At 39.1% G+C, this 24,122-nt stretch overlaps 1 protein-coding gene across 2 annotated transcripts in view; it reads left to right on the top strand.

The window, feature by feature from the left end:
• LOC126478212 (ATP-binding cassette sub-family C member Sur) overlaps positions 1-24,122 on the top strand; it is a 402,049-nt gene that overhangs the window by 172,899 nt on the left and 205,028 nt on the right. For both annotated transcript variants that reach the window (XM_050103682.1, XM_050103681.1), the window contains exons 8-10: positions 108-283; positions 3,852-4,013; positions 14,903-15,218. In XM_050103682.1, coding sequence (XP_049959639.1) covers positions 108-283; positions 3,852-4,013; positions 14,903-15,218 — 654 coding nt within the window. The remainder of the gene's footprint in view (positions 1-107; positions 284-3,851; positions 4,014-14,902; positions 15,219-24,122) is intronic.

Here is a 24,122-nt window from a genome sequence, read left to right as displayed (position 1 = left end):
TCCTTAAAAATGATTTCATTATACAGTTAAGCAGTTGCAGTTATAATCATTATATATGTCTTTCAAGAAGAAGGTATAGATTTTATAAATGTCTCCATTCTTTTCAGCATTTTTAACCCATGCATCATCAGTTCTCGTAACTCTCGTAACATTTGGTGCTTGCTTTCTAATGGAGGAGCCACTCACACCTGCAAATGTGTTTGCAGGGCTTGCATTATTCAATCAGCTAACTGTTCCCCTATTTATTTTTCCTGTGACAGTACCAATAATCATTAGTGCTGTGGTGAGTAAAAAAAAAATAATTATTCAATATAAAATATTAATTTACACTTAAATATTGCCTTATGTTAATTAAACAAAAATAAGAATATAAACAAGTTAAAAAAATGTCTAACATGGTGCTGTCTTACAGTGCTTACTTATTACAACTGGTTTTGGTCACTGGCTATTCCCCAGATAAGAACGAATACAATCACAGCATCACAAGTCATACATGTCTTCATGTGTATGGTATGATGTTGTGATTGTATTCTTTCTTATCTGGAGGACATACAGTGGCCGAAACCAGCCATAATACATAAATATTACAATTCAGCATTGTCTCATGAATTTTTCCAAGCCTATATATGCTGTTAACTGACACCTGGAAAAAAAGTTCAAATGTAAACAAGAATATTGAGCCAACTGGGAACTCATGTGTGTAAGCTATGCAAAATTTTTCTTGTGCTTTTACTTATACAATGAACAGATGGTGCCAATTTGCTATTATTAAGTACTGTATCAAGACTTTCCTCATTCAGTTGTGAAATGTAATACTGGAAATTGAAGGTACATGGACATTAAGAATGTCATAACTTTTAAAAATGTTTTTATTGTAATGATTAGCAAACATGATTGTCATTCCAAAAGCCTTAAAAAAGACTGGGTTCTGGTCCATTGTCACAGTCCAAAGGAGGATGTGTGTCACCAGCATCCATCTACGCCTGCTATTGCCACATTCAACACTATGCAACCAGCAGAATCAGTGGAAAAAGCCTCTAGTCTTACGCTCTACTCAGTATATGGACACTGTCTCCAGTATCATTGCAACAAGAGTCTTTTAATTGAAGATTTTTTATTACTTCAAAGTGGGTTTGCAAATGAATTATCAGTATTTTGAGCAAGTACTTTTGGCCAGTGTTCTCCATCTCTGAGAACAGCCATCTTTGTTGTAGGTCTGATTTTACTAATCACAACTTACTTCCAAATAAGACACATAAATGAATAGTCAATACAGTACTGTGAATGTTTGTTGAATAACTCACATGTCTGTGCTGGAGAATGCTGTTTGTAAGTTTGACTGGAAGATAGCCAGTGCACCAGTAAGCTGTCAGTCCAGTCACTGAAAACACAATGCTCTGTTGAACACTGATTGAGTGCAGTCTTGTTTTAGACAGACAGGTAAATCAGTGCACAAGCCAAATGTTGTTGACAGGTAACAACAAAGTTCAAATCACACTCCAGGAGCAAACCATACAGTGCAGCAACATTGTCAATAGATACACTAGAGAACTGGCATTAACATTAGTTGGTTGAAAAGTTAGAATTTGGTGGTCTCTTGTCAACCTGTAAATCTGCCACAAGTGTTTTTGGCTCACGACCCGTTGATGGCAGCAATATCCTTCTGTGCTGCACCTAGTGACTTTGCTGGATATATGCATAATCATTAAGTGATCCATCAATGAGTCTGATGGGATTACAAGACTTGATTATGTAAGATTTGCTAGTGCTGGGTCAGACAATATGGTGATACACAATATAGATTGAGATCAGGTATAAAACAACCTTCTCTGTGGGTCCCAGTATGAATTGCTGCGAAAAAAGGGGTGGGGAGGGGGTTTGGGGGGGGGGGGAGGGGGTTGGGGGGGGGGGGGGGGGGGGGGAGATTCATTACACAAAATCCAACAACATATGCTATAAGAGCCATGGGTAGAAGTAGCCAGATGTATGTGGTACTTCATGACCTTTGAATAGTTCTGTATTACACAGATGCTTACTAAACAAAATAAGTGGGTGGGAGACAGTGATCTGTTACTGGGTTGAAAACTTCTTGTTACCCTGGACGGATAACCATGCAGAGATACAGGAGTAATTTCAGGTACAGCCTAAGAAAAGAATGGTATCAGAATGACTGTTCATTGTTGTATCTTAAAGACATACCAAGCAAGTAGTGCCAGTTGCATTCTCTGTCTTTGTGAATGATGTAGCCATCTACGAGGAACTGTTATCCAATGAAAATTGTGGTGAATCCCAAACAGATTTCCAGAGAAATATAAAGTTATGTATTTCACCTAAGATTAACATGTAGTAGCCTTTGAAAGCAGAATTAATGAGTCATAACTGGAGTCAGTCTAGTAAAGAAAAAATGATAAACAACATATGAGGGTTGGAACTTAAATAGTGGCAACTATTTATTCGCAACTGATACAAAAGAGTTACGTGTTTGCACCTGTTACTGTCCTTCAAAGTAATCACCAGCATTGTGTAGAACCTGTTGCTAGCAATGTGGAAGGCATAGTCTGTTGATGGTGCGAATGGAGCGGTCTAAAGTTATAGTGATTCTCGTGTAGGACTGTGATGGTGTTATCCTAATGCATTATGTTCCTCCATGGCAGATCGTCAATGCACAGTATTACTATTCGGTTTTGGAGCATCACCTGCGACCAGCTTTGTGAAAGAAGCAGCGACACTTTCTGCGCAATCAATCCATCGTTTTGCACAACAATGTGCAGGTGCATACAGCGCAAGCTGTGGCTGCTCTGTTTGGTTGATGGGCCTGGGAAGTACTGTACCATTCACCATACTCCCCGGACTAAGTCCTTGTGACTTTGATTTGATTCTGAAGATGAAGAAACCACTTCGTGGCATTTGCTTCAGAACTGTTCCAGAGATTCGACAGGCAGCAGACCACTCCATTCGCACCATCAACAGATCAGGCTCTGCTAACGGTATACTATGCCTTCCACATTGCTGGCAACAGGTTCTGCGCAACTCTGGTGACTACTTTGAAGGACAGTAACAGGTGCAAATATGTAACTCTTTTGTATTGGTTGTGAATAAATAGTTGCCACTATTTATGTTCCAACCCTCGTAGATGTAATAATGTAGAGAGGTATGGAGTGAAATGATCATGTAGGTTGAACTGTAGCTAACAGGAATGAGAAGCTTTAATTTATTAGTAGGATATTGGGAAACTGTTGTTTGTCCATAAAAGATATCACTTAAAAAACACTTGTACCCCTTATAATGGTGTACGTGTTCCTGTGTATGGCATCTATGTCAAGTTAGACTAACAGATGGCATCAAGTATGTATGAAGAGAGGGAACATACTTACAAGCATACTTGTTTAACTCATAAGGGACTGTAACATAAATGCTGAAAAATCTCAGTTAACAGATATTTGAAGAAAGATATATAATATATTGCAAAAATCTACTTAGAACATTCCAAATGCTTATTTTCAGAGAAGACCCAATGAATGTTCTTTTTGCCTTTATGTATTGTTGCCATGGACTGTTTGAAGATAAAATTAGACTAATATGAACACATGTAGCAAGATATAAGCAGTCATTACTTCAGTGCACCATATATGAATAGAACTGGCAGAAATCTTCTAAATGATGGGAAAAGTACTTTCTACCATGTATTTCATAGTGATTCACACAGCTATACTAAATGTGCAGAACAATCTGAATGTGATGTGGAAGAAGATATATCATGTAGAAACAGGCTTCATGTTTTGTTTTACATGTATTTTCATGATTTAGATTGTGAAATAATAGTTATTTTTCTTCATTTTTTGTTGCTTTAGGTGAGTACCAGGAGATTACAGGAGTTTCTTTCCCTTCCAGAAACAGGCAGTGGTTTGCACAATCATCAACATTATATTGAATCTAAAACTGTTTTTAAGAATCTTGGCAACAGAAACATCACCAATAAAGGATATACAATTATGCCTGTCAGCAGTAAAAATGTATGTATATATCATACAGTTCACAGGTTTCACTGTCAGTTTGCCAGTAATGCAAACATTTTTTCATTTCCTTAATTTATTTCATGCATTTCATGTTGGGCAGTAGTAGAGCATTTTTTTTTTTTCATTTAAATACTAATGTATGTAGTCATAAAGAAAGTAGATAAATTAAAAAGCACCATAAATATTTCATATTAATTTTCTGAGTGTCACTACTAATTTAGCTATCCATCCATTTCAAACACTTTTGCCAGTGCAGAAGGTGAGATTTCATTGCTGCCGATAGGTACATTAAGGTAAATATTTAATACACACACAGCACAGTTAGAGATGGTTGTTTATGTTTGACGTCAATGTGCAGAAACCACTAAACTGATGGCAGGTGACAGCACTAGCAGTGGAGTATATATAAAGCTTGTCAGTGAGAAGGGGGGGGGTTCTAGAAAAGAGTGCAGTCACTGACATAATTGGAAAAATGGAGAGATTTATCTGGGGTTGGCTAAGTTTATAAAATGTTTGGGTGCCAAATGTGGTTAAAGGATACTGTGCATGCCAAACGACACTATCCAAAACCCATGCTAAGGCAACTGTGGTGTGACAAGGGCAATAGATGACAGGTGTGAATGATGGCTGCAGAGGGGTGAATGGGCAAAATGACATGCACCTGTTGAGAAACTGGTCATCTAGATGAACTAAGAGGCTACCAACAGTGTCTCCTTAATGACTGTTCAGCAACTGTTGCTGTATAATGACCTCCATAGCAAGCACTTCATTCTTACACCTATGCTAACTGTTGTTCATCAACAATAAAGACTGGAATTTGCATACCAGTATGATAACTAGAAATGCACTGAGTGGTGACAGGTGGCCTTTTTCAGATGAATCACATTTTATGCTACATTGGACATATGGCCATTGGCGTGAACGGCGTGAAAAGTGTGAAAGCAATCACCCTGCAACCAGGAGGGAGCGTTATGATCTGGAGAATGTTTTCATGGCATTCCCTGGCTGATCTTGTCATTCTGGGAGGCACAATAGATCAAACTAATTATGCCTCTATCCTTGGAGGCCTTGGAGTTGGTTTTTCCTTGGCACAAAGGCATCTGCCAACAGGACAATGCAATGTGTCACACAGCTTGCAGTGGACATACGTGTTTTGAAGAGTACCAGGATGAGTTCACTGTACTCATTTGGCCACCTAATGCCCAAGATTGAAACCCAATCAAGAACTTGTGGGACCACCTCATTCGGGCTGTTCATGGCATGGATCTTCATCCTAGAAACCTATGGCAGTCACCTGTGGCTCTGGAGTCACCATAGCACCACATCCCTCTTGGTGCTTTCCACAACCTCAGTTTTAAAAATATTTTTTGTTTTATAAACAGCTCATCTTACTTCTTGACATAGTCTCCTTTCTGTCAAATTCTGTAAAATAATGATTGAGTGCAACTATCATTTCCTCATATATGAAAATGTTGTCCCAGCAAGCCAAAGTTTCAATTTAAGGAAACAGGAAGAAGTCATTTGGGGCTAGGTCTGATGAATAGGTTGGATGAGGAAACAATTCAAAGCCCACTGCATGCACCTTCACCACTGTTATCACTGATAGTGCATTATCCTTGTGAAATAGCACTTTGTTTGTGTGCCAACCTTGGCCTTTTTTCAGCCAGTGCAAGATTCAAATGATCCAACAGTGAAGCATAATAAGGTCCAGTTATTGTTCTGCCTTTTTCCAAGTATTCTATGAGGATTATTCCTCTAGACTCTAGTGTCTAATAATGGATCCAAGTTTCATCAACAGTCACAAATCAGTGCAATAAAGTCTAGTGGATTGCAATTACATGTCACTAGACATTCTGTTGAAATATTGTGCTGGATGCTGGTTGACTGTGAGCAATAGTGGCACCCACCTGACACGCAGCTTCTTCATAGTAAATTCTCTCTGTAGAATATTATGCACTCACTAAGCTAAGATGCCTACAGTCTCAGCAATTGCATGAATTTTTATTCACTGCTCATCCAGAAGACTCACCATTGTGAATAATGTATTTGTCAAATAACTGAATCCATTATTGGAAACATTTTTTTTAATATATTCATCTGCAATGATAGTTAATAGTTTCTCACTCATTTCTTTCTTGTTTGCTTTTATGTAATTAAATCAATGACCTGCTCCTCTTCATGTGCAGAAACAGGAAGCAGTCACGTGGAGCTGTTCAGGTTGGTAGGGTGTGTGAGCCATGGGAGTCATGCTGTTTTAGGCCAAAAAGTAGCACATTAGATGCGGAGTTGGCAACTTGTCTGGAAAACCTGGAACATTAGTAATTATCAGAAAAACTTAAATTACTGGAAAAGTCCAGTAGATCCTAGGGAATTGTGAAAGACTCAGAAAATACTGAGAGACTACAGGGGGAGCTGAACTGTTCATTGATGAGAAGAAATATTCTGAGTTATTTTGTTGTGAACCACTTTGGGATTCTGTTCCTAGAAATTGGCTCTGTACCTGTGTAAGGAGAGGGTGAAGAAGGGTACTAAACTGCTGTGGTGTTTGTTTATTGATCATTGTTGTTGTTGTGGTCTTCAGTTCTGAGACTGGTTTGATGCAGCTCTCCATGGTACTCTATCCTATTGCAAGCTCCTTCATCTCCCAGTACGTACTGCAACCTACATCCTTCTGAATCTGCTTAGTGTATTCATCTCTTGGTCTCCCTCTACGATTTTTACCCTCCACGCTGCCCTCCAATGCTAAATTTGTGATCCCTTGATGCCTCAGAACATGTCCTACCAACCGATCCCTTCTTCTGGTCAAGTTGTGCCACAAACTTCTCTTCTCCCCAATCCTACTCAATACTTCCTCATTAGTTATGTGATCTACCCATCTAATCTTCAGCATTCTTCTGTAGCACCACATTTCGAAAGCTTCTATTCTCTTCTTGTCCAAACTATTTACCGTCCATGTTTCACTTCCATACATGGCTACACTCCATAGAAATATTTTCAGAAACGACTTCCTGACACTTAAATCTATACTTGATGTTAACAAATTTCTTTTCTTCAGAAACACTTTCCTTGTCTTTGCCAGTCTACATTTTATATCCTCTCTACTTCGACCATCATCAGTTATTTTGCTCCCCAAATAGCAAAACTCCTTTACTACTTTAAGTGTCTCATTTCCTAATCTAATTCGCTCAGCATCACCCGACTTAATTCGACTACATTCCATTATCCTCGTTTTGCTTTTGTTGATGTTCATCTTATACCCTCTTTTCAAGACACTGTCCATTCCGTTCAACTGCTCTTCCAACTCCTGTGCTGTCTCTGACAGAATTACAGTGTCATCGGCGAACCTCAAAGTTTTTATTTTTTCTCCCTGGATTTTAATACCTACTCCGAACTTTTCTTTTGTTTCCTTTACTGTTGCTCAATATACAGATTGAATAACATTGGGGAGAGGCTACAACCCTGTCTCACTGCCTTCCCAACCACTGCTTCCCTTTCATGCCCCTCGACTCTTATAACTGCCATCTGGTTTCTGTACAAATTGTAAATAGCCTTTCGCTCCCTGTATTTTACCCCTGCCACCTTTAGAATTTGAAAGAGAGTATTCCAGTCAACATTGTCAAAAGCTTTCTCTAAGTCTACAAATGCTAGAAACGTAGGTTTGCCTTTCCTTAATCTTTCTTGTAAGATAAGTCGTAAGGTCAGTATTGCCTCACGTGTTCCAACATTTCTACCGAATCCAAACTGATCTTCCCTGAGGTCGGCTTCTACCAGTTTCTCCATTCGTCTGTAAATAATTCGCGTTAGTATTTTGCAACTGTGACTTATTAAACTGATAGTTCGATAATTTTCACATCTGTCAACACCTGCTTTCTTTGGGATTGGAATTATTATATTCTTCTTGAAGTCTGAGAGTATTTTGCCTGTCTCATACATCTTGCTCACCAGGTGGTAGAGTTTTGTCAGGACTGGCTCTCCCAAGGCCGTCAGTAGTTCTAATGGAATGTTGTCTACTCCCGGGGCCTTGTTTCGACTCAGGTCTTTCAGTGCTCTGTCAAACTCTTCACGCAGTATCGTATCTCCCATTTCATCTCCATCTACATCCTCTTCCATTTCCATAACATTGTCCTCAAGTACATTGCCCTTGTATAGACCCTCTATATACTCCTTCCACCTTTCTGCTTTCCCCTCTTTGCTTAGAACTGGGTTTCCATCTGAGCTCTTGATATTCATACAAGTGGCTCTCTTTTCTCCAAAGGTCTCTTTAATTTTCCTGTAGGCAGTCTCTATGTTACCCCTAGTGAGACAAGCCCCTTCATCCTTACATTTGTCCTCTAGCCATGCCTGATTAGCCATTTTGCACTTCCTGTCGATCTCATTTTTGAGACATTTGTATTCCTTTTTGCCTGCTTCATTTACTACATTTTTATATTTTCTCCTTTCATCAATTAAATTCAATATTTCTTCTGTTACCCAAGGATTTCTACTAGCCCTCTTCTTTTTACCTACTTGATCCTCAGCTGCCTTCACTACTTCATCCCTCAGAGCTACCCATTCTTTTTCTACTGTATTTCTTTCCCCCATTCCTGTCAGTTGTTCCCTGATGCTGTCCCTGAAACTCTGTACAACCTCTGGTTTAGTCAGTTTATCCAGGTCCCATCTCCTTAAATTCCCACCTTTTTGCAGTTTCTTCAGTTTTAATCTACAGTTCATAACCAATAGATTGTGGTCGGAGTCCACATCTGCCCGTGGAAATGTCCTACAATTTAAAATCTGGTTCCTAAATCTCTGTCTTACCATTATATAATCTATCTGATACCTTTTAGTATCTCCAGGATTCTTCCATGTATACAACCTTCTTTTATGATTCTTGAACCAAGTGTTTGCTATGATTAAGTTATGCTCTGTGCAAAATTCTAACAGACGGCTTCCTCTTTCATTTCTTTCCCCCCAATCCATATTCACCTACTATGTTTCCTTCTCTCCCTTTTCCTACTGTCGAATTCCAGTCACCCATGACTATTAAATTTTCGTCTCCCTTCACTACCTGAATAATTTCTTTTATCTCATCATACATTTCTTCAATTTCTTTATCATCTGCAGAGCTGGTTGGCATATAAACTTGTACTACTGTAGTAGGCATGGGCTTCGTGTCTATCTTGGCCACTATAATACGTTCACTATGCTGTTTGTAGTAGCTTACCCGCATTCCTATTTTTTTATTCATTATTAAACCTACTCCTGCATTACCCCTATTTGATTTTGTATTTATAACCCTGTATTCACCTGACCAGGAGTCTTGTTCCTCCTGCCACCGAACTTCACTAATTCCCACTATATCTAACTTTAACCTATCCATTTCCCTTTTTAAATTTTCTAACCTACCTGCCCGATTAAGGGATCTGACATTCCACGCTCCGATCTGTAGAACGCCAGTTTTCTTTCGTCTGATAATGACGTCCTCTTGAGTAGTCCCCACCCGGAGATCCGAATGGGGACTATTTTACCTCCGGAATATTTTACCCAAGAGGACGCCATCATCATTTAACCATACAGTAAAGCTGCATGCCCTCGGGAAAAATTACGGGTGTAGTTTTCCCTTGATTTCAGCCGTTCGCAGTACCACAACAGCAAGGCCGTTTTGGTTAACGTTACAAGGCCAGATCAGTCAATCATCCAGACTGTTGCCCCTGCAACTACTGAAAAGGCTGCTGCCCCTCTTCAGGAACCACACGTTTGTCTGGCCTCTCAACAGATACCCCTCCGTTGTGGTTGTACCTACGGTACGGCTATCTGTATCGTTGAGGCACGCAAGCCTCCCCACCAACGGCAAGGTCCATGGTTCATGGGGGGAGGTTATTGATCATGGCAACCTCAAATGTAGTTATTGATTTGGGGAATCTCTGTTATTATCCATTGGTTCTTGGGCTTCAGGTCCATTTTCAATTGCAGGGTTGTGTACATGATGAAGCATAACATGAATGTGAGAATTTTTCATACAGCTGTGTATACATCACACATAAGAACATTGTTTACTCAGAGTAGGTGGTACTGGATGTAATCTGCATAACCAGAAATCTGGATAATCCAGAAATGGTCTATTAAATACGAAATCTAATATGTACTACAGTATACAAAGATTTTACTGTGGCACTAACAAGAAAAACATTTTTCGCACTTAAGCTATACTTACTGTAGTCTACTGACATTTATTTACTGACATAATGTCTATGTTTCTTTTGTTTCAAATGTCTGTGGCATCTGAGAGCAGCATGATAATGTAGATGTTTCACTAACTTGTTACCAGCAGATGTTCTAGGTAAACCAATAGTTTTTCCAGCCATTGCCTCTGCAAGAAGCATTATTTATTCCCCTGAAACACCACCTTTATTGTCCACTTCACCATAAGAGTATCTAACAGGAGGAAATACAAATTTACTCATTGGTTGTCATGCTGTAACCAGCATCACTATCATTCTGCAACCAGGCATCTGTGTCGCCATCATCTACATGTTTGCTAACATTTCAAGGAGTTCAGAGATATTGATAACTTCACAAACTTCAGCAGTGGGCTCACAAACAGCAGGCCATACTGTTTTTTGTGTCTACAGAATCAGTAGTTCAGTAACTAGGTCTCAAGAAGATGCAACCATAAAAACCACATTTTAGATATTTACCGATCACTTACTTACTAACCCAGGCTGGCTGTGAAGGTAGTATTGCCATCGGGTACCTTGCTGTTTAAGTTTAGTGCCTTTTTCTGAAAGATTGCACCAGATTCTGGAACACCATGTTCTTTTTTCTCAATGAGCCAAACAAATAATGCTTCATCTAGTGTTTCATTTCTTGCTATCCTATTGTACCATGGAGCTGCAAACTGTCTTTAATTATCATTTTGAAGCAGAAGTCTTCAATTTATTTTTGATTCTTCTTTCTGTCTGACACGGGTGATTTTCTAAACCATATTCTGCTGGTATGTTTTTCAGCAGTTCTCCTTTGTTTACTCTGTTTAGCACTTTCAAATTTTTGCCCATCAAAACAGTCACTTTCTTTCATTTCAAAGTCATTTCACTCATTGCACTCAAAACACAGGAACAAAAGAACAATATTGGTACAGCAGTTATTAAATGGTGATTTAGCTCATATAATATAAGTTTATTTTAACATTGTTTAATTAAACTAAGATTATACTGTGATTTTGCTCATATATGTTTACCTTGGTAACATAAAGATAGTTATCCTTTACATATGTATAAAGTACACTACACACCTGTTCATGTTATGGAAATCAGCACACCCACTTGAGGGTTAATTTTGTTGCAAAGTAGTACTCTGCTGTCTTTCTCATTATGTCATGCTTCAAGTTAAAAATGACCTTAGGGTCAAAAGAATATGGTTTGAAACATGAGTCTCATTGCTCGTTTTATTGTTATTACAGTCCAGTGACAACAGTTTGAAGTGTGTTGCTGTGAGGATTATCGTATGCTTGAGGTCATCACAAAATGACACTGCATGGCCTGGGATGGTGGCAAAGGAATATGCAGGGGCTAGAAAACCTTATAACTTACTGGTACAGAATTGTTGATAAAATTCTAAGTACTAGCTGTACTTTGAATAATTGCTAATAAGCGATGTGACAATTAAAAAAAAATAATTTGCACCCAGGATAACTAGTAAAGTAAATCTTCCTCTCACATATGACAGAAATTGGTTCAGGGAAATTGGGAATTTCAATTGGGGAAAACCATGAAGCTCAGGTAAATCTTTTGATGTAATCCTGAGATGCCTGTGTGAGCAGCATTGTCACGGGGTGAAAGCAGCACTTCATTTGCCAAAGATTGGGTCCTTTTGGACATATACTGCTACTCAATCTTCTCAGAGTCTCTAAATAGAAACTTGATTAATGATCTGATCTTCATAATTAACTTGGTATGTACTATTTCCCTCACATCAAAATATCAGTCAACACCTTCGTAGTATTTGACTTCACTTGATGAGTTCTTTTATTTGTAGGTAGGGTGACCAGATTTTCCATGGGAAAAAATAGGGACATTTGCAAAAAATTTGGATAAAAAATGGGACAAAATAGGATACTAGACAAAAAGAAAATATTATGTAAAAATGACTGCATTGATTTACTAAAATAAATAAAAACTAAAGTTTATACATAGAAAAAGCACATATTTTAACAAGATGCTTCAAAACATGCTTGTAATGGCACTGTATCATATGATAATTCATTGTTTTTCCAATAAATGATTATAATTCAAAATATTGAGAATAATAGAATGATTTCTAACAAATGAACACTAATGTAGACATAAAAAAGTTTCAAATCATTAAGATATTGCTTCAGGAACATTGCTACTAACTTTGTGCTTATCAGAAAACCTAATATTTTTCAAAATTGGTTAATAGCATGTTATAGAATTCCTTGCAGGTAAGATCTTCATAATGAGCCTTAGCTTTTACATTTGCTTCAATAGTTTCAGCAGTAAAATGGTTTTCTCATCAATGCAAATGGAATTCACAATTGAAAATACCCTTTCCACAACAGCATTTGTGCCTGGTACATGAAGTGCCTATACTTTAAGTGATTGGAATACATCACACCATCTCTTATCTGTTTCCAAATTAGCTTTTTTCCATTCTTCAAGTTTCTTAGATACAAAGTTGTTCATGCATCCTACCTCATCAAATAATTCACCTTCACCTGTCTGAAATGTTGTACCTGAATCTACTGTCTAAAGAAATTTCAGACAGAATGAGATTTTCACTCTGCAGCAGATTGTGCGCTGATATGAAACTTCCTGGCAGATTAAAACTGTGTGTCGGTCTGAGACTCGAACTTCGGACCTTTTCCTTTTGCAGGCAAATGCTCTATCATCTGAGCTACCCAAACATGACTCACGCCCCATCCTCACAGCTTTACTTCCACCAGTACCTTGTCTACTACCTTCCAAACTTCACAGAAGCTCTCCAGTGAACCTTGCAGAACAAGCATCCTGGAAGGAAGGATATTGTGGAGACATGGCTTAGCCACAGCCCAAGAAATAGAAATTTTTAGTGTTACTCAATGGAATGATTTTAGAGTTTGAAATGGAGAAATCACAAAAGTGTCATAAAATAAATTGGTAATTGTCTTGTGTTTTGACTGAGTGAAAATACCTTCCTTTTTCAAGTGAATTAAAATTGAAATAATTGAAGTTTGAAATTTACTAAATTTCCTGTTATTGATTTTTTCTTTAAACAGCTCTAACTTCTCAGTTGGTTCTGTAGCTGAAATTGTGGTTCTTTCCAACTTTTGGCTTGAATTTGAAAACATTTTCAATTGGCTTTGTGTGAAATGAAGTTGAAGAAGTGACTGTGGGTTCCCAAAAACTGTTTCAGCATGTAGAGCACCTATCTTGAGACAGAAAATAAGATTTAAAAGGTTCACACATGTCAGTAACTCTTGTAGTTCCTGGCAACATTAACAACTATCTAGTTTTAATACTATGTAGAACTTGCTTGTATTCGGTATAAACAAAATCCCAGAATGATTTCAGTTTCTCCACACTAACACACAGACACACACACACACACACACACACACACACACACTCTGTGTCAATGTGAAAATATTGAAAAATTTTATGCAGCATTCTTTCTATGTCAATGGAGAAGAATGTCTGAACTCTGTAAGTTTATAATAATAAAGTTATTGGTTTCTCAGCTAATTCCAAACAATAGTTTTTTAATTAAAAACAAATTAGATTTTTATTGTTTTTTTTTCCTTTTTCACAAGTAAGGGCTTAGGAGTATGCCTTACCCTTCTCTTATGGAGCCCAAATTACAGACCAGTCGTAATTTTGTACAATGGAGCCAAACTATGGGGTAATCAAATGAAAAAAAAAAAAACCTGAAAAATACGAGCCGCACTACTGTACAGCTTCACTGGGCCAGCTGAATAAACAGACTGTAACTGTGTGTGTGTGTGTGTGTGTGTGTGTGTGTGTGTGTGTGTGTGTGTGTGTGTCAGTATAGTATAGCTTGTTAAAGGATTTGTATGAAAGCTAGCAAAATTTTCATTCTTTTTCATCTACTTGTTGGTGTCTCAACAGTTCTACTATTCAATGAGTTCTTTCCTTGATTCTTAAAGTATTTACATCTGTCACAACCTCTCATACCATATTAATTATATTTGTTTATTCCAAGATATAACAGCTGTAACTAATTTTGTAATTGATAACAAGACTCAGTCACAGTGGTAGTCCTTCCATACTTAGTAGTAACTGACAAATAATTATAGTTGTTTTCTGGCTGTAAGGGACTCAGATGGTGTTATTAAAGGATATGTCTGCCCTTTAGTGAAATTCATTCCAGAGGGTATAGTTTTATGTGTGAGGAAAATATGCCAGTACCTCACTTTATCCGTATATGAAATACTGTAGTTCTTCATGTGACAGTTTTTATTTATTAAAAAATATTTATTTTATGATAAATATTTCAGCCTTTTTGAAAAAGATGCCAAAATGGACCACTGACCATATTACACTTTATTTTTGGTGATGGCATTTATATGAGTTTATGCCAACTTAATTATCTCTTATATTTTAGATTTGTTAACATGGAGCTCAATTTTGCAGCATTGTTCTGTCTTAAAATAGCCTGAAATAAACCACCAATTCAAATTATGTTTATCAGTGCATTTTAAAAAAGCATTTATCACAAACGTTTGACCAGCTTACCACAAAAAATTTGGCTTAGCAGTTTATTTTCTTATTTTGAATACCTATCTTTTAATTTTCGTGGAGGATTTTTCATCCATTACACTCCATAAAAATTTTCACACAAACACTCACTTTATTAAAAGTAAGAACTGCTTTTGAATAACAATTCAAATACAGGTAAACAGCACACTTAAACTGAGAGAAGAATATTCTGACAGTGTGTTCAGCTTGCACGATATTCCTGAAAGTAAAGAGTGGCAACATACTGATGAGGAAGATGGCACAGATGATAATGAGGATGAAGAAGATGATAATGCTGATGATGTGAATGAAGATGCTGTTAGAAAAACAAACAATAAAGAGAGTGTTGTCAGTGGAGACTTTTCTAACAGTGAAACAGATACAGTTGTTTCTGTAAGAAATGGTGTTTTTTCATGGAGTGAGCAGTCAAGACTTAATACCCTTACATTAACAGATGTTACTATTCCAAAAGGTAATTTGAATTATTACTCAGTTGTAACTTAATACACTATTATTATGTTATGAAAACTATTTCTAATCCCTGCAGTAATTTGAAATTAATTATTCTGTGTAGAAATTTCATACGTTTATTTATTTTGTTCATTCATTGATATATACATCACCTTCCATGCATTCTGTCATGAAGCAGAGTCTTCAGGGATGTGGAATAAGTCAAGTTTTACATTAACACATGAAATCAACCTACCACTGCTGTCTGCTTTTGTTAAGAACATTAACAACAAATTATGAGTAGTGCTAACTTGCTTAAAGCAATAATTAAGGTAATTACTTCTAGATTACTTTATATATGTACTAGAAAACTTGGGAATGCTTCACAAATGCTAAATAGGCATGGGAATTGGATATACATCCTAAAGTCCTTCTCCTCTCTCTTTCAGTCCATCTCCTCCTCCCCCTCTCTTTGGCCATCTCCTTCTCCTGCTCCTCCCCCCTCTCTCCATCTCCTCCTTACCCTTCTCTTTGTACATCTCCTCCTCCTCACTCCCGTCTCTCTCCATCTCCTTCCCCCTCCCTCTCCATCTCCTCCTCCCCCACTCTCCATCCATCTCCTCTTTCTCCCTCTCTACATCCCATTTCCTCTCTTCTGTCCAACTTCTCTTCCTGGTCCCCTCTGTGAACTTGAGCCTCACTTATTGTTACTGTAAATGAAATTTCTATTGGGAATTGAAATCACATAAAAGAATGAGTAAATTGGCTGGGATCATGTGTACGTGGAGTTTTGTTGAGAGACCTCTTCAGCTCCTGGATTTGTGAGTACAGAAGCTGAATGATAGTATTTTACTTAGTTTTAATCTGCAAATGGATAGGATGACAAAGTTTTGGGTGATACAGTTTCTGTAGTAGTACTCTAACCCTGAGCCGATAAACCAAAAATTCAACTTCCCTGTTTTCTGTTAAAACAACTGTGAGATAGAAAACAAAACATCATACTGTTGTGTATACAATGTTTGTTTAAAATTATGTATAAGGAGAAGGAATTTATATGGGAGAAACAATCTGTCTATTGTTTTAATGCTCTATTATCATAGTTAAAACTGATGGTGACAAAGAAAGTGAAACCACACATTATCACAGCCGAGCATTTTTTTTCGCAGTCAGTTTTAACAGAAAATCTGTACATTGTTGTCTAAAAAACTATATCTATGTCTGTCTGAATATGTATTAGAATATTGTGTACAATTTTGAGGTAAAATGGTCAAGAACTTTTCAGAATTTTTTGCCAACAACATTTCCCTGTCATGTACTACATGTACTAGATATAATCATTAGTCTATGTCCATCCAAAAGTTAATTAGAGCGTCATGTTCAAATCTGAAGAAAATCAGTCAAGAGCTTTTTGAGATTTTTAGTAACAATGTTTCCCATTTATACATATTTATTAGAGGATTGTATAAAAATTTGAATTTTGAGATTTTTGGTAACAACACTAAACAACTACTTGTCTTTATATAGTAGTGTAGATGAATTATACCCAAATCCATATTTAGATTCAAGGATTGAAAAATTCTGTTAGCTGCATGGTCATGTATTATTCTGGTCTTCAGTCTGAAGACTGGTTTGATATGGCTCTCCATGCTACTCTATCCTGTGCAAGCCTCTTCTCTTCATCTTATCTCATTCTACAATCCCCACCCCCACAATACCCACCACCACTACATTGGTGATCCCTTGATATCTCAGAATGTGTCCTATCAAACCACCCATTCTTCTAGTCAGATTGTGCCACAAATTTCTTTTCTCTCCAGTTCTATTCAGTACCTCCTCATTAGTTATGTGATGTATCCATCTAATCTTCAGCATTCTTCTGTAACAACACACTTCAAAAGCTTCTATTCTCTTCTCATCTAAACTGTTTATCATCCATGTTTCACTAACATACATGGCTGCACTCCATACAAACTCTTTCAGGAAACACTTACTGGCACTTAAATCTATATTTGATGTGTATGAATTGTATGAATTTATCTACATTTTATATCTTCTCTACTTTGGCCATTATTAGTTATTTTACTGCCCGAATAGCAAAACTCCTCTACTACTACAAGTGTCTTGTTTCCTAATCTAATTCCCTTAGCATCACCTGATTTAATCTGACTACATTCCATTATCTTTGTTTCACTTTTGTTGACGTTCATCTTATATCCTCCTTTCAAGAAACTGTCCATTCTGTTCAACTCTTCTTCCAAGTCTTTTGCTGTTTCTGTCAGAATTACATTGTCACCTGCAAACCTCAAAGTTTTTATTTATGCTCCCTGGATTCCAATTCCTACTCCAAATTTTTCTTTGGTTTCCTTTACTGCTTGCTCATTGTACAGACTGAATAACAGCAGGGTTAGGCTACAACCCTGTCCCACTCCCATTCCAAGCACTGATTCCCTTTCACAGCCCTTGACTTTATTACTGCTGTCTGGTTTCCGTACAAGTTGTAAATAGCCTTTTGCTTCTTGTATTTTATCCATGCTACCTTCAGAATTTCAAAGAGGGTATTCCAGTCAACATTGTCAAAAGCTTTCTTAAGTCTACAAACACTATAAATACACTCCTGGAAATGGAAAAAAGAACACATTGACACCGGTGTGTCAGACCCACCATACTTGCTCCGGACACTGCGAGAGGGCTGTACAAGCAATGACCACACGCTCGGCACAGCGGACACACCAGGAACCGCGGTGTTGGCCGTCGAATGGCGCTAGCTGCGCAGCATTTGTGCACCGCCGCCGTCAGTGTCAGCCAGTTTGCCATGGCATACGGAGATCCATCGCAGTCTTTAACACTGGTAGCATGCCGCGACAGCGTGGACGTGAACCGTATGTGCAGTTGACGGACTTTGAGCGAGGGCGTATAGTGGGCATGCGGGAGGCCGGGTGGACGTACCGCCGAATTGCTCAACACGTGGGGCGTGAGGTCTCCACAGTACATCGATGTTGTCGCCAGTGATCGGCGGAAGGTGCACGTGCCCGTCAACCTGGGACCGGACCGCAGCGACGCACGGATGCACGCCACGACCGTAGGATCTTGCGCAGTGCCGTAGGGGACCGCACCGCCACTTCCCAGCAAATTAGGGATAATGTTGCTCCTGGGGTATCGGCGAGGACCATTCGCAACCGTCTCCATGAAGCTGGGCTACGGTCCCGCACACCGTTAGGCCGTCTTCCGCTCACGCCCCAACATCGCGCAGCCCGCCTCCAGTGGTGTCGCGACAGGCGTGAATGGAGGGACGAATGGAGACGTGTCGTCTTCAGCGATGAGAGTCGCTTCTGCCTTGGTGCCAATGATGGTCGTATGCGTGTTTGGCGCCGTGCAGGTGAGAGCCACAATCGGGACTGCATACGACCGAGGCACACAGGGCCAACACCCGGCATCATGGTGTGGGGAGTGATCTCCTACACTGGCCGTACACCACTGGTGATCGTCGAGGGGACACTGAATAGTGCACGGTACATCCAAACCGTCATCGAACCCATCGTTCTACCATTCCTAGACCGGCAAGGGAACTTGCTGTTCCAACAGGACAATGCACGTCCGCATGTATCCCGTGCCACCCAACGTGCTCTAGAAGGTGTAAGTCAACTACCCTGGCCAGCAAGATCTCCGGATCTGTCCCCCATTGAGCATGTTTGGGACTGGATGAAGCGTCGTCTCACGCGGTCTGCACGTCCAGCACGAACGCTGGTCCAACTGAGGCGCCAGGTGGAAATGGCATGGCAAGCCGTTCCACAGGACTACATCCAGCATCTCTACGATCGTCTCCATGGGAGAATAGCAGCCTGCATTGCTGCGAAAGGTGGATATACACTGTACTAGTGCCGACATTGTGCATGCTCTGTTGCCTGTGTCTATGTGCCTGTGGTTCTGTCAGTGTGATCATGTGATGTATCTGACCCCAGGACTGTGTCAATAAAGTTTCCCCTTCCTGGGACAATGAATTCACGGTGTTCTTATTTCAATTTCCAGGAGTGTATATGTTTTCATTTCCTTAAGGTATCTTCTAACTGAAGTCATAGGATCAGTATTTTCTCATGTGTTTCTACATTTCTTCAGAATCCAAACTGAGCATCTTCTACTGATTTTTCCATTCTTCTGTAAAGAATTCATGTTAGTATTTTGGAACCTGGTAGTTTTCAAACCTGCTTCCTTTGGAATTGGAATTGTTATATACTTCTTTAAGTCTAAGGATATTTTGCCTGTCTCATACCTCTTGCACACCAGATGGAAGAGTTTTGTCATGGCTGCCTCTCCCAAGGCTATCAGTAGTTCTGACGGAATGTCATCTGTTCTTCTTGAAGTGTCAAGTCTCCTGTGTCACCTTCATCTGCGGCCTCTTCTTTTTCTATAATATTGCCTGCAAGTTCATCTCCCGTGTATAGACTCTCTATATAATTCATCCACCTTTGAACTTTCTCTACTTTGCAAAGTACTGGTTTTTCATCTGAGCTTTTGATGTTCATGCAGCTGCTTCTCTTTTCTCCTAAGGCCTCTTTAATTTTCCTGTAAGTGGTCCCTAACTTTTCCCCATTTCCATTTTGCACTTCCTGTAAATCGCATTTTGTAGATGTTTGTATTCCCCTTTTGCTTCATTTACTGTATTTTTGTATTTTCTCCTTTCATCCATTAAATTCTGTATCTCCTGTGTTATCCAAGGATTTCTACTTGACCTTGTCGTTTTACCTATTTGATACTCTGCTGCCTTTCATCTCTCAAAGCTACCCATTCATCTTCTACTGTATTCCTTCCTCCTGTTCTTGTAAATTGTGGCCTAAAACTCCCTCTGAAACTCTCAACAACCTCTGGTTCTTTCAACTTATCCAGGTCCCATCTCCTTAATTTCCTACCTCTTTGCAATTTCTTCAGTTTTAATCTACAGGTCATAACCAATAAATTGTGGTCAGAGTCCACGTCTGCCCCTGGAAATGCTTTAAATTTAGAATCTGGTTCCTATCTCTGTATTACCATTACATAATCAATATGAAATTGTATGGAGCCTTCTTTCATGGTTCTTAAACCATGTGGTAGCAATGATTAAATTACAACACCTGTTCAAAAAATTCCAGAACATTATCCACAAAATTTGTCTATGCTTACCTTTTACACGTTTTGCATGGTCTCCTTTGAAATACTGTCCTCCACAATTGGTACACCATTCACAATGCCATTTCCATTTCCAGAAGCAGTATTTGATGCCTCTTGCTGGATTGGATGGATTGCCATATGCGAATTTTCTTTTGTCTTGTCTATCATTGCAAATCTTCACCTTTTCAACAGGGTTTTCAATTTTGAAAATAAAAAAAGTCCACAGGGGCCAGCTCTGGAGAGCACAGAGGATGAAACAGCTTTTGTGCATGTATTTGCGGGTGCATTATCATGATTCAAGAGCCATGAATTGTCTCACACATTTCAGGCCATTTCCTCCTCACATTTTCTTGCAGGCATCGCAACACGTACCCGTAGTACCATCAACCAACAGTTTGTCTCTGTGGCGTGAATTAATGATGAACTAATCCTTCAAAGTCAAAGAAAACTATCAATGTGGCTTTGACATTTGACCTGACCTGATGAGCTTTTTCTGGCCTTGGAGAACCCATTGTGAATGTCGAACCTTGGTCTCAACATCATAACCAAAGACCCATGTCTCTTCACCACGTATGCACCACCTATGATTCTCTTAAGTAACATCTCATTCTCATTTGCACAATCCAGAAACTCTTCACAGATTGCAAGGTGAAGGTCTTTCTGGTCTTGACTCATGAGCCATGGGACGACAAACTTGGCAGCAACTTGACACATTCTGAGATGCTGTGTCAGGATTGCATGACATGATCCAACTGAAATGTTACAGTTTTGTGCAATCTCTCAGACATTTAGTCTTCGATTGGGACTCACAATTTCATTGACATTCCTGACATGAGTGTTATCAGAAGACATTGAAGGGTGCCCTGAAAAAGGGTCATCCTTAACTTCCGTCAAGCCATTTTTAAACTGTGTGAACCATTCGTAACAGTGAGTGTGGCTTAAGAACTCATTGCTGTAGGCTTCCTGAATCATTTGGTGTTTCTCTGTAAAGGTTTGCTTGAGTTACATGCAAAATTTAAAGCAGACGCATTGGTCCTCTAACTCTGACATCTCAAAATTCACAAACTGTGCGAAACAACGTTCTACTTAATACGGCACTGAGCAATGACTAACAGACATACAAAAATGTAATTTCTGGCAGTTGCACATTAAATAAATGCATGTGCAGTGATGCCAACTGCATTCTGCTCCAACACATCATTGCCATGAAATTTACTGAACAGGCCTTGTATGCTCTGTGCAAAATTCTGCTAGACAACTTCCTGTTTCATTCCTTCTGCCCAGTTCAAATTCACCTACAATTTTTCCTTCTCTTTCTTTTCCTACTATTGAATTTCAGTCACCCATCACTATTAAATTTTCATCTCCCTTAACTATCTGAATAATTTCTGTTATTTCATCATACATTTCCCCAATTTCTTCATCATCTATGGAGCTAGTTAGCATATGAACTTACCTCTATTTGATTTTGCATTTATAAACCAGTATTCACCTGATGGGAAGTCAAGTTTCACCTGCCATCAAACTTAAGTAATTCCCACAGTATCTAAATGTATCTTAACCATTTCCATTTTTAAATTTTTTAACCTACCCACCAGATTAAAGGATCTAACATTCCATGCTCTGATCCATAGAACTGTAGTTTTGTTTCTTCTGATGATGACATCCTCCTGAGTAGCCCCCACTTGGAGATCTGAACGTGGAAGTCTTTTATTTCCAGAATATTTTTCCCTAGAGGATGCCATCATCATTTAACCATACAGTAGAGCTGCATGGCCTCAGGAAAAATTATGGCTGTAGTTTCCTCTTGCTTTCAGCTGTTCATAGTACCAGCACAATAAGGCTGTTTTGGTTGATTTTATGAGGCCAGATCAGACAATCATCCTGACTGTTGCCCCTGCAGCTGCTGAAAAGGCTACTAGCCCTATTCAGGAACCATATGTTTGTCTGGCCTCTCAATAGATACCCCTCCATTGTGGTCGCACCTATTGTACGGCTGTCTGTATCGCTGAGGCACCCAAGTCTAAGGAGTCACATGTGCATGTCCAGATTCTCCTCCCAAATCACTGGATCAGTTTTAACCTAACTTCAGAAAAAAAAAATACAGCTGTCCGCATGAGTAGCAGCAATGTGGAGATACAGGCAAAATCCTGTTTTTCCAGAACCTGGTATATAGGCTGCCCTGCACAATAGAAATTTTGTTTGAGAACGGTATCAGCCTGCCAAAACAACCTGCTTCACAGGGCAACCTATGTGTCAAAGGCAAGTAGTGGTATTATGATATCTAAAATGTAGGCTGTCCTGCATGACAAGGGGCTACACATGCCAATGAGCATGGCTGGGGCAGGTTGAAATGGGTAGGGGAGGGGATGGACATTGCGAAGGGGAGGAGGAAATGGGTAGAGAGAGAGGAGGAAGGGGAGATGTATGAGGCAGGTGGAAGTTGTAGAGGGGTAGTGGGAATGTGGAAAAGGAAGTAGGGGAGATAAATTAATGTAAATCTCAAGTGACTAGGGCCTCCCGTCAGGTAGACCGTTCGCCGGGTGCAAGTCTTTCGATTTGATGCCACTTCAGTGACTTGTGCTTTGATGGGGATGAAGTGATGATGATTAGGATAACACAAGACCCAGTCCCTGAGCGGAGAAATTCTCCAACCCAGCCGGGAATCAAACCCGGGCCCTTAGGATTGACATTATGTCTCGCTGACCCCTCAGCTACTGCAGATGGACATAGTGGAGATGAAGATGGAAAGAGAGAGGGGGAGGAGGATATGGTCAGAGGGAGGGTGGAGGGAGATAGGAAGATATGGTCAGAGAGGTGGAGATGAACAGACAGAGAGGGAGGAGGGGTTGGCAGATAGAGGTGGGAGGATGAAGTGGACAGACAGAGGAAGATGTGGTCCCAGAGAAGGGGATGAGGAGATGTGTTCAACATAAGTGTTGAACCCATATGTGAGCAAAGCTGTGGGGAAAAGGCTAGTCTACTATAAATGGAACTTGGTATTTACAAATGCAGGTAACAAATGTCTTTGGTAAAGAAAAGCAGGTAAATAGCAGCTCTGTATATGTAACTGTAGGCTTTCCTGGCATAAACTATTGATGAAGGTTTCTCGGGTCTCCAGCCGGGTGATAGCGTTGATATCTCGTGATGTTTCAGGAAGTGTCATACTACCCATATTTGCCAGATTAATGTTCCACTAAAATATTTGTTTTACTTTTGGCTCACAATAAAATGTAAAATAAATATTAGTGTGGAATATTGATATTTTGTTTTTCAGTTCCTCTCTGTACTGGTGGAATATTCCATAAATTTAATACAAATATATTTAAAATGCTTTTTTCAACCTGTATGCAATACTTTGTATTGAAAAATTAGCTTTTCTATGTATAACTGGTTCTCATTTTCCATTTCTTACTGTTAATCGTTTTGGTACTTCTGCCATTTTCTTCTCATTCTTTTCTTTGATATCTTATGACTTGAGCATCTGTAGATGAGGGAACATTTTTTTTGTTTTCCATGTTGCATAATCTTTTACCATCCCATGCTATTTTCTTTTAAATAATTTTATGTGATTCAGTGGTATGGTGCAAGTCTTTCAATTGGATGTTGCTTTGGTAATTTGTGTGTGTCACTAATCTACCCCAGTAATCCTACTGGAGATGGGATGTACCATTTGATGTACATTCCAGTCCACACATTCCTGCCGTATGTTCACAGGTGAAGGCTAGGATAATGGCAGACTGAATTTTATGTGCCTCTTGGGTCTTACTCTTCAGATACACTG

The sequence above is a fragment of the Schistocerca serialis genome, chromosome 1, assembly GCF_023864345.2.
Source record: "Schistocerca serialis cubense isolate TAMUIC-IGC-003099 chromosome 1, iqSchSeri2.2, whole genome shotgun sequence".
Lineage (NCBI taxonomy): Eukaryota > Metazoa > Arthropoda > Insecta > Orthoptera > Acrididae > Schistocerca > Schistocerca serialis.
The sequence above is the reverse complement of the archived record's forward strand: the minus strand, read 5'-3'. Positions and strand labels throughout refer to the sequence as shown.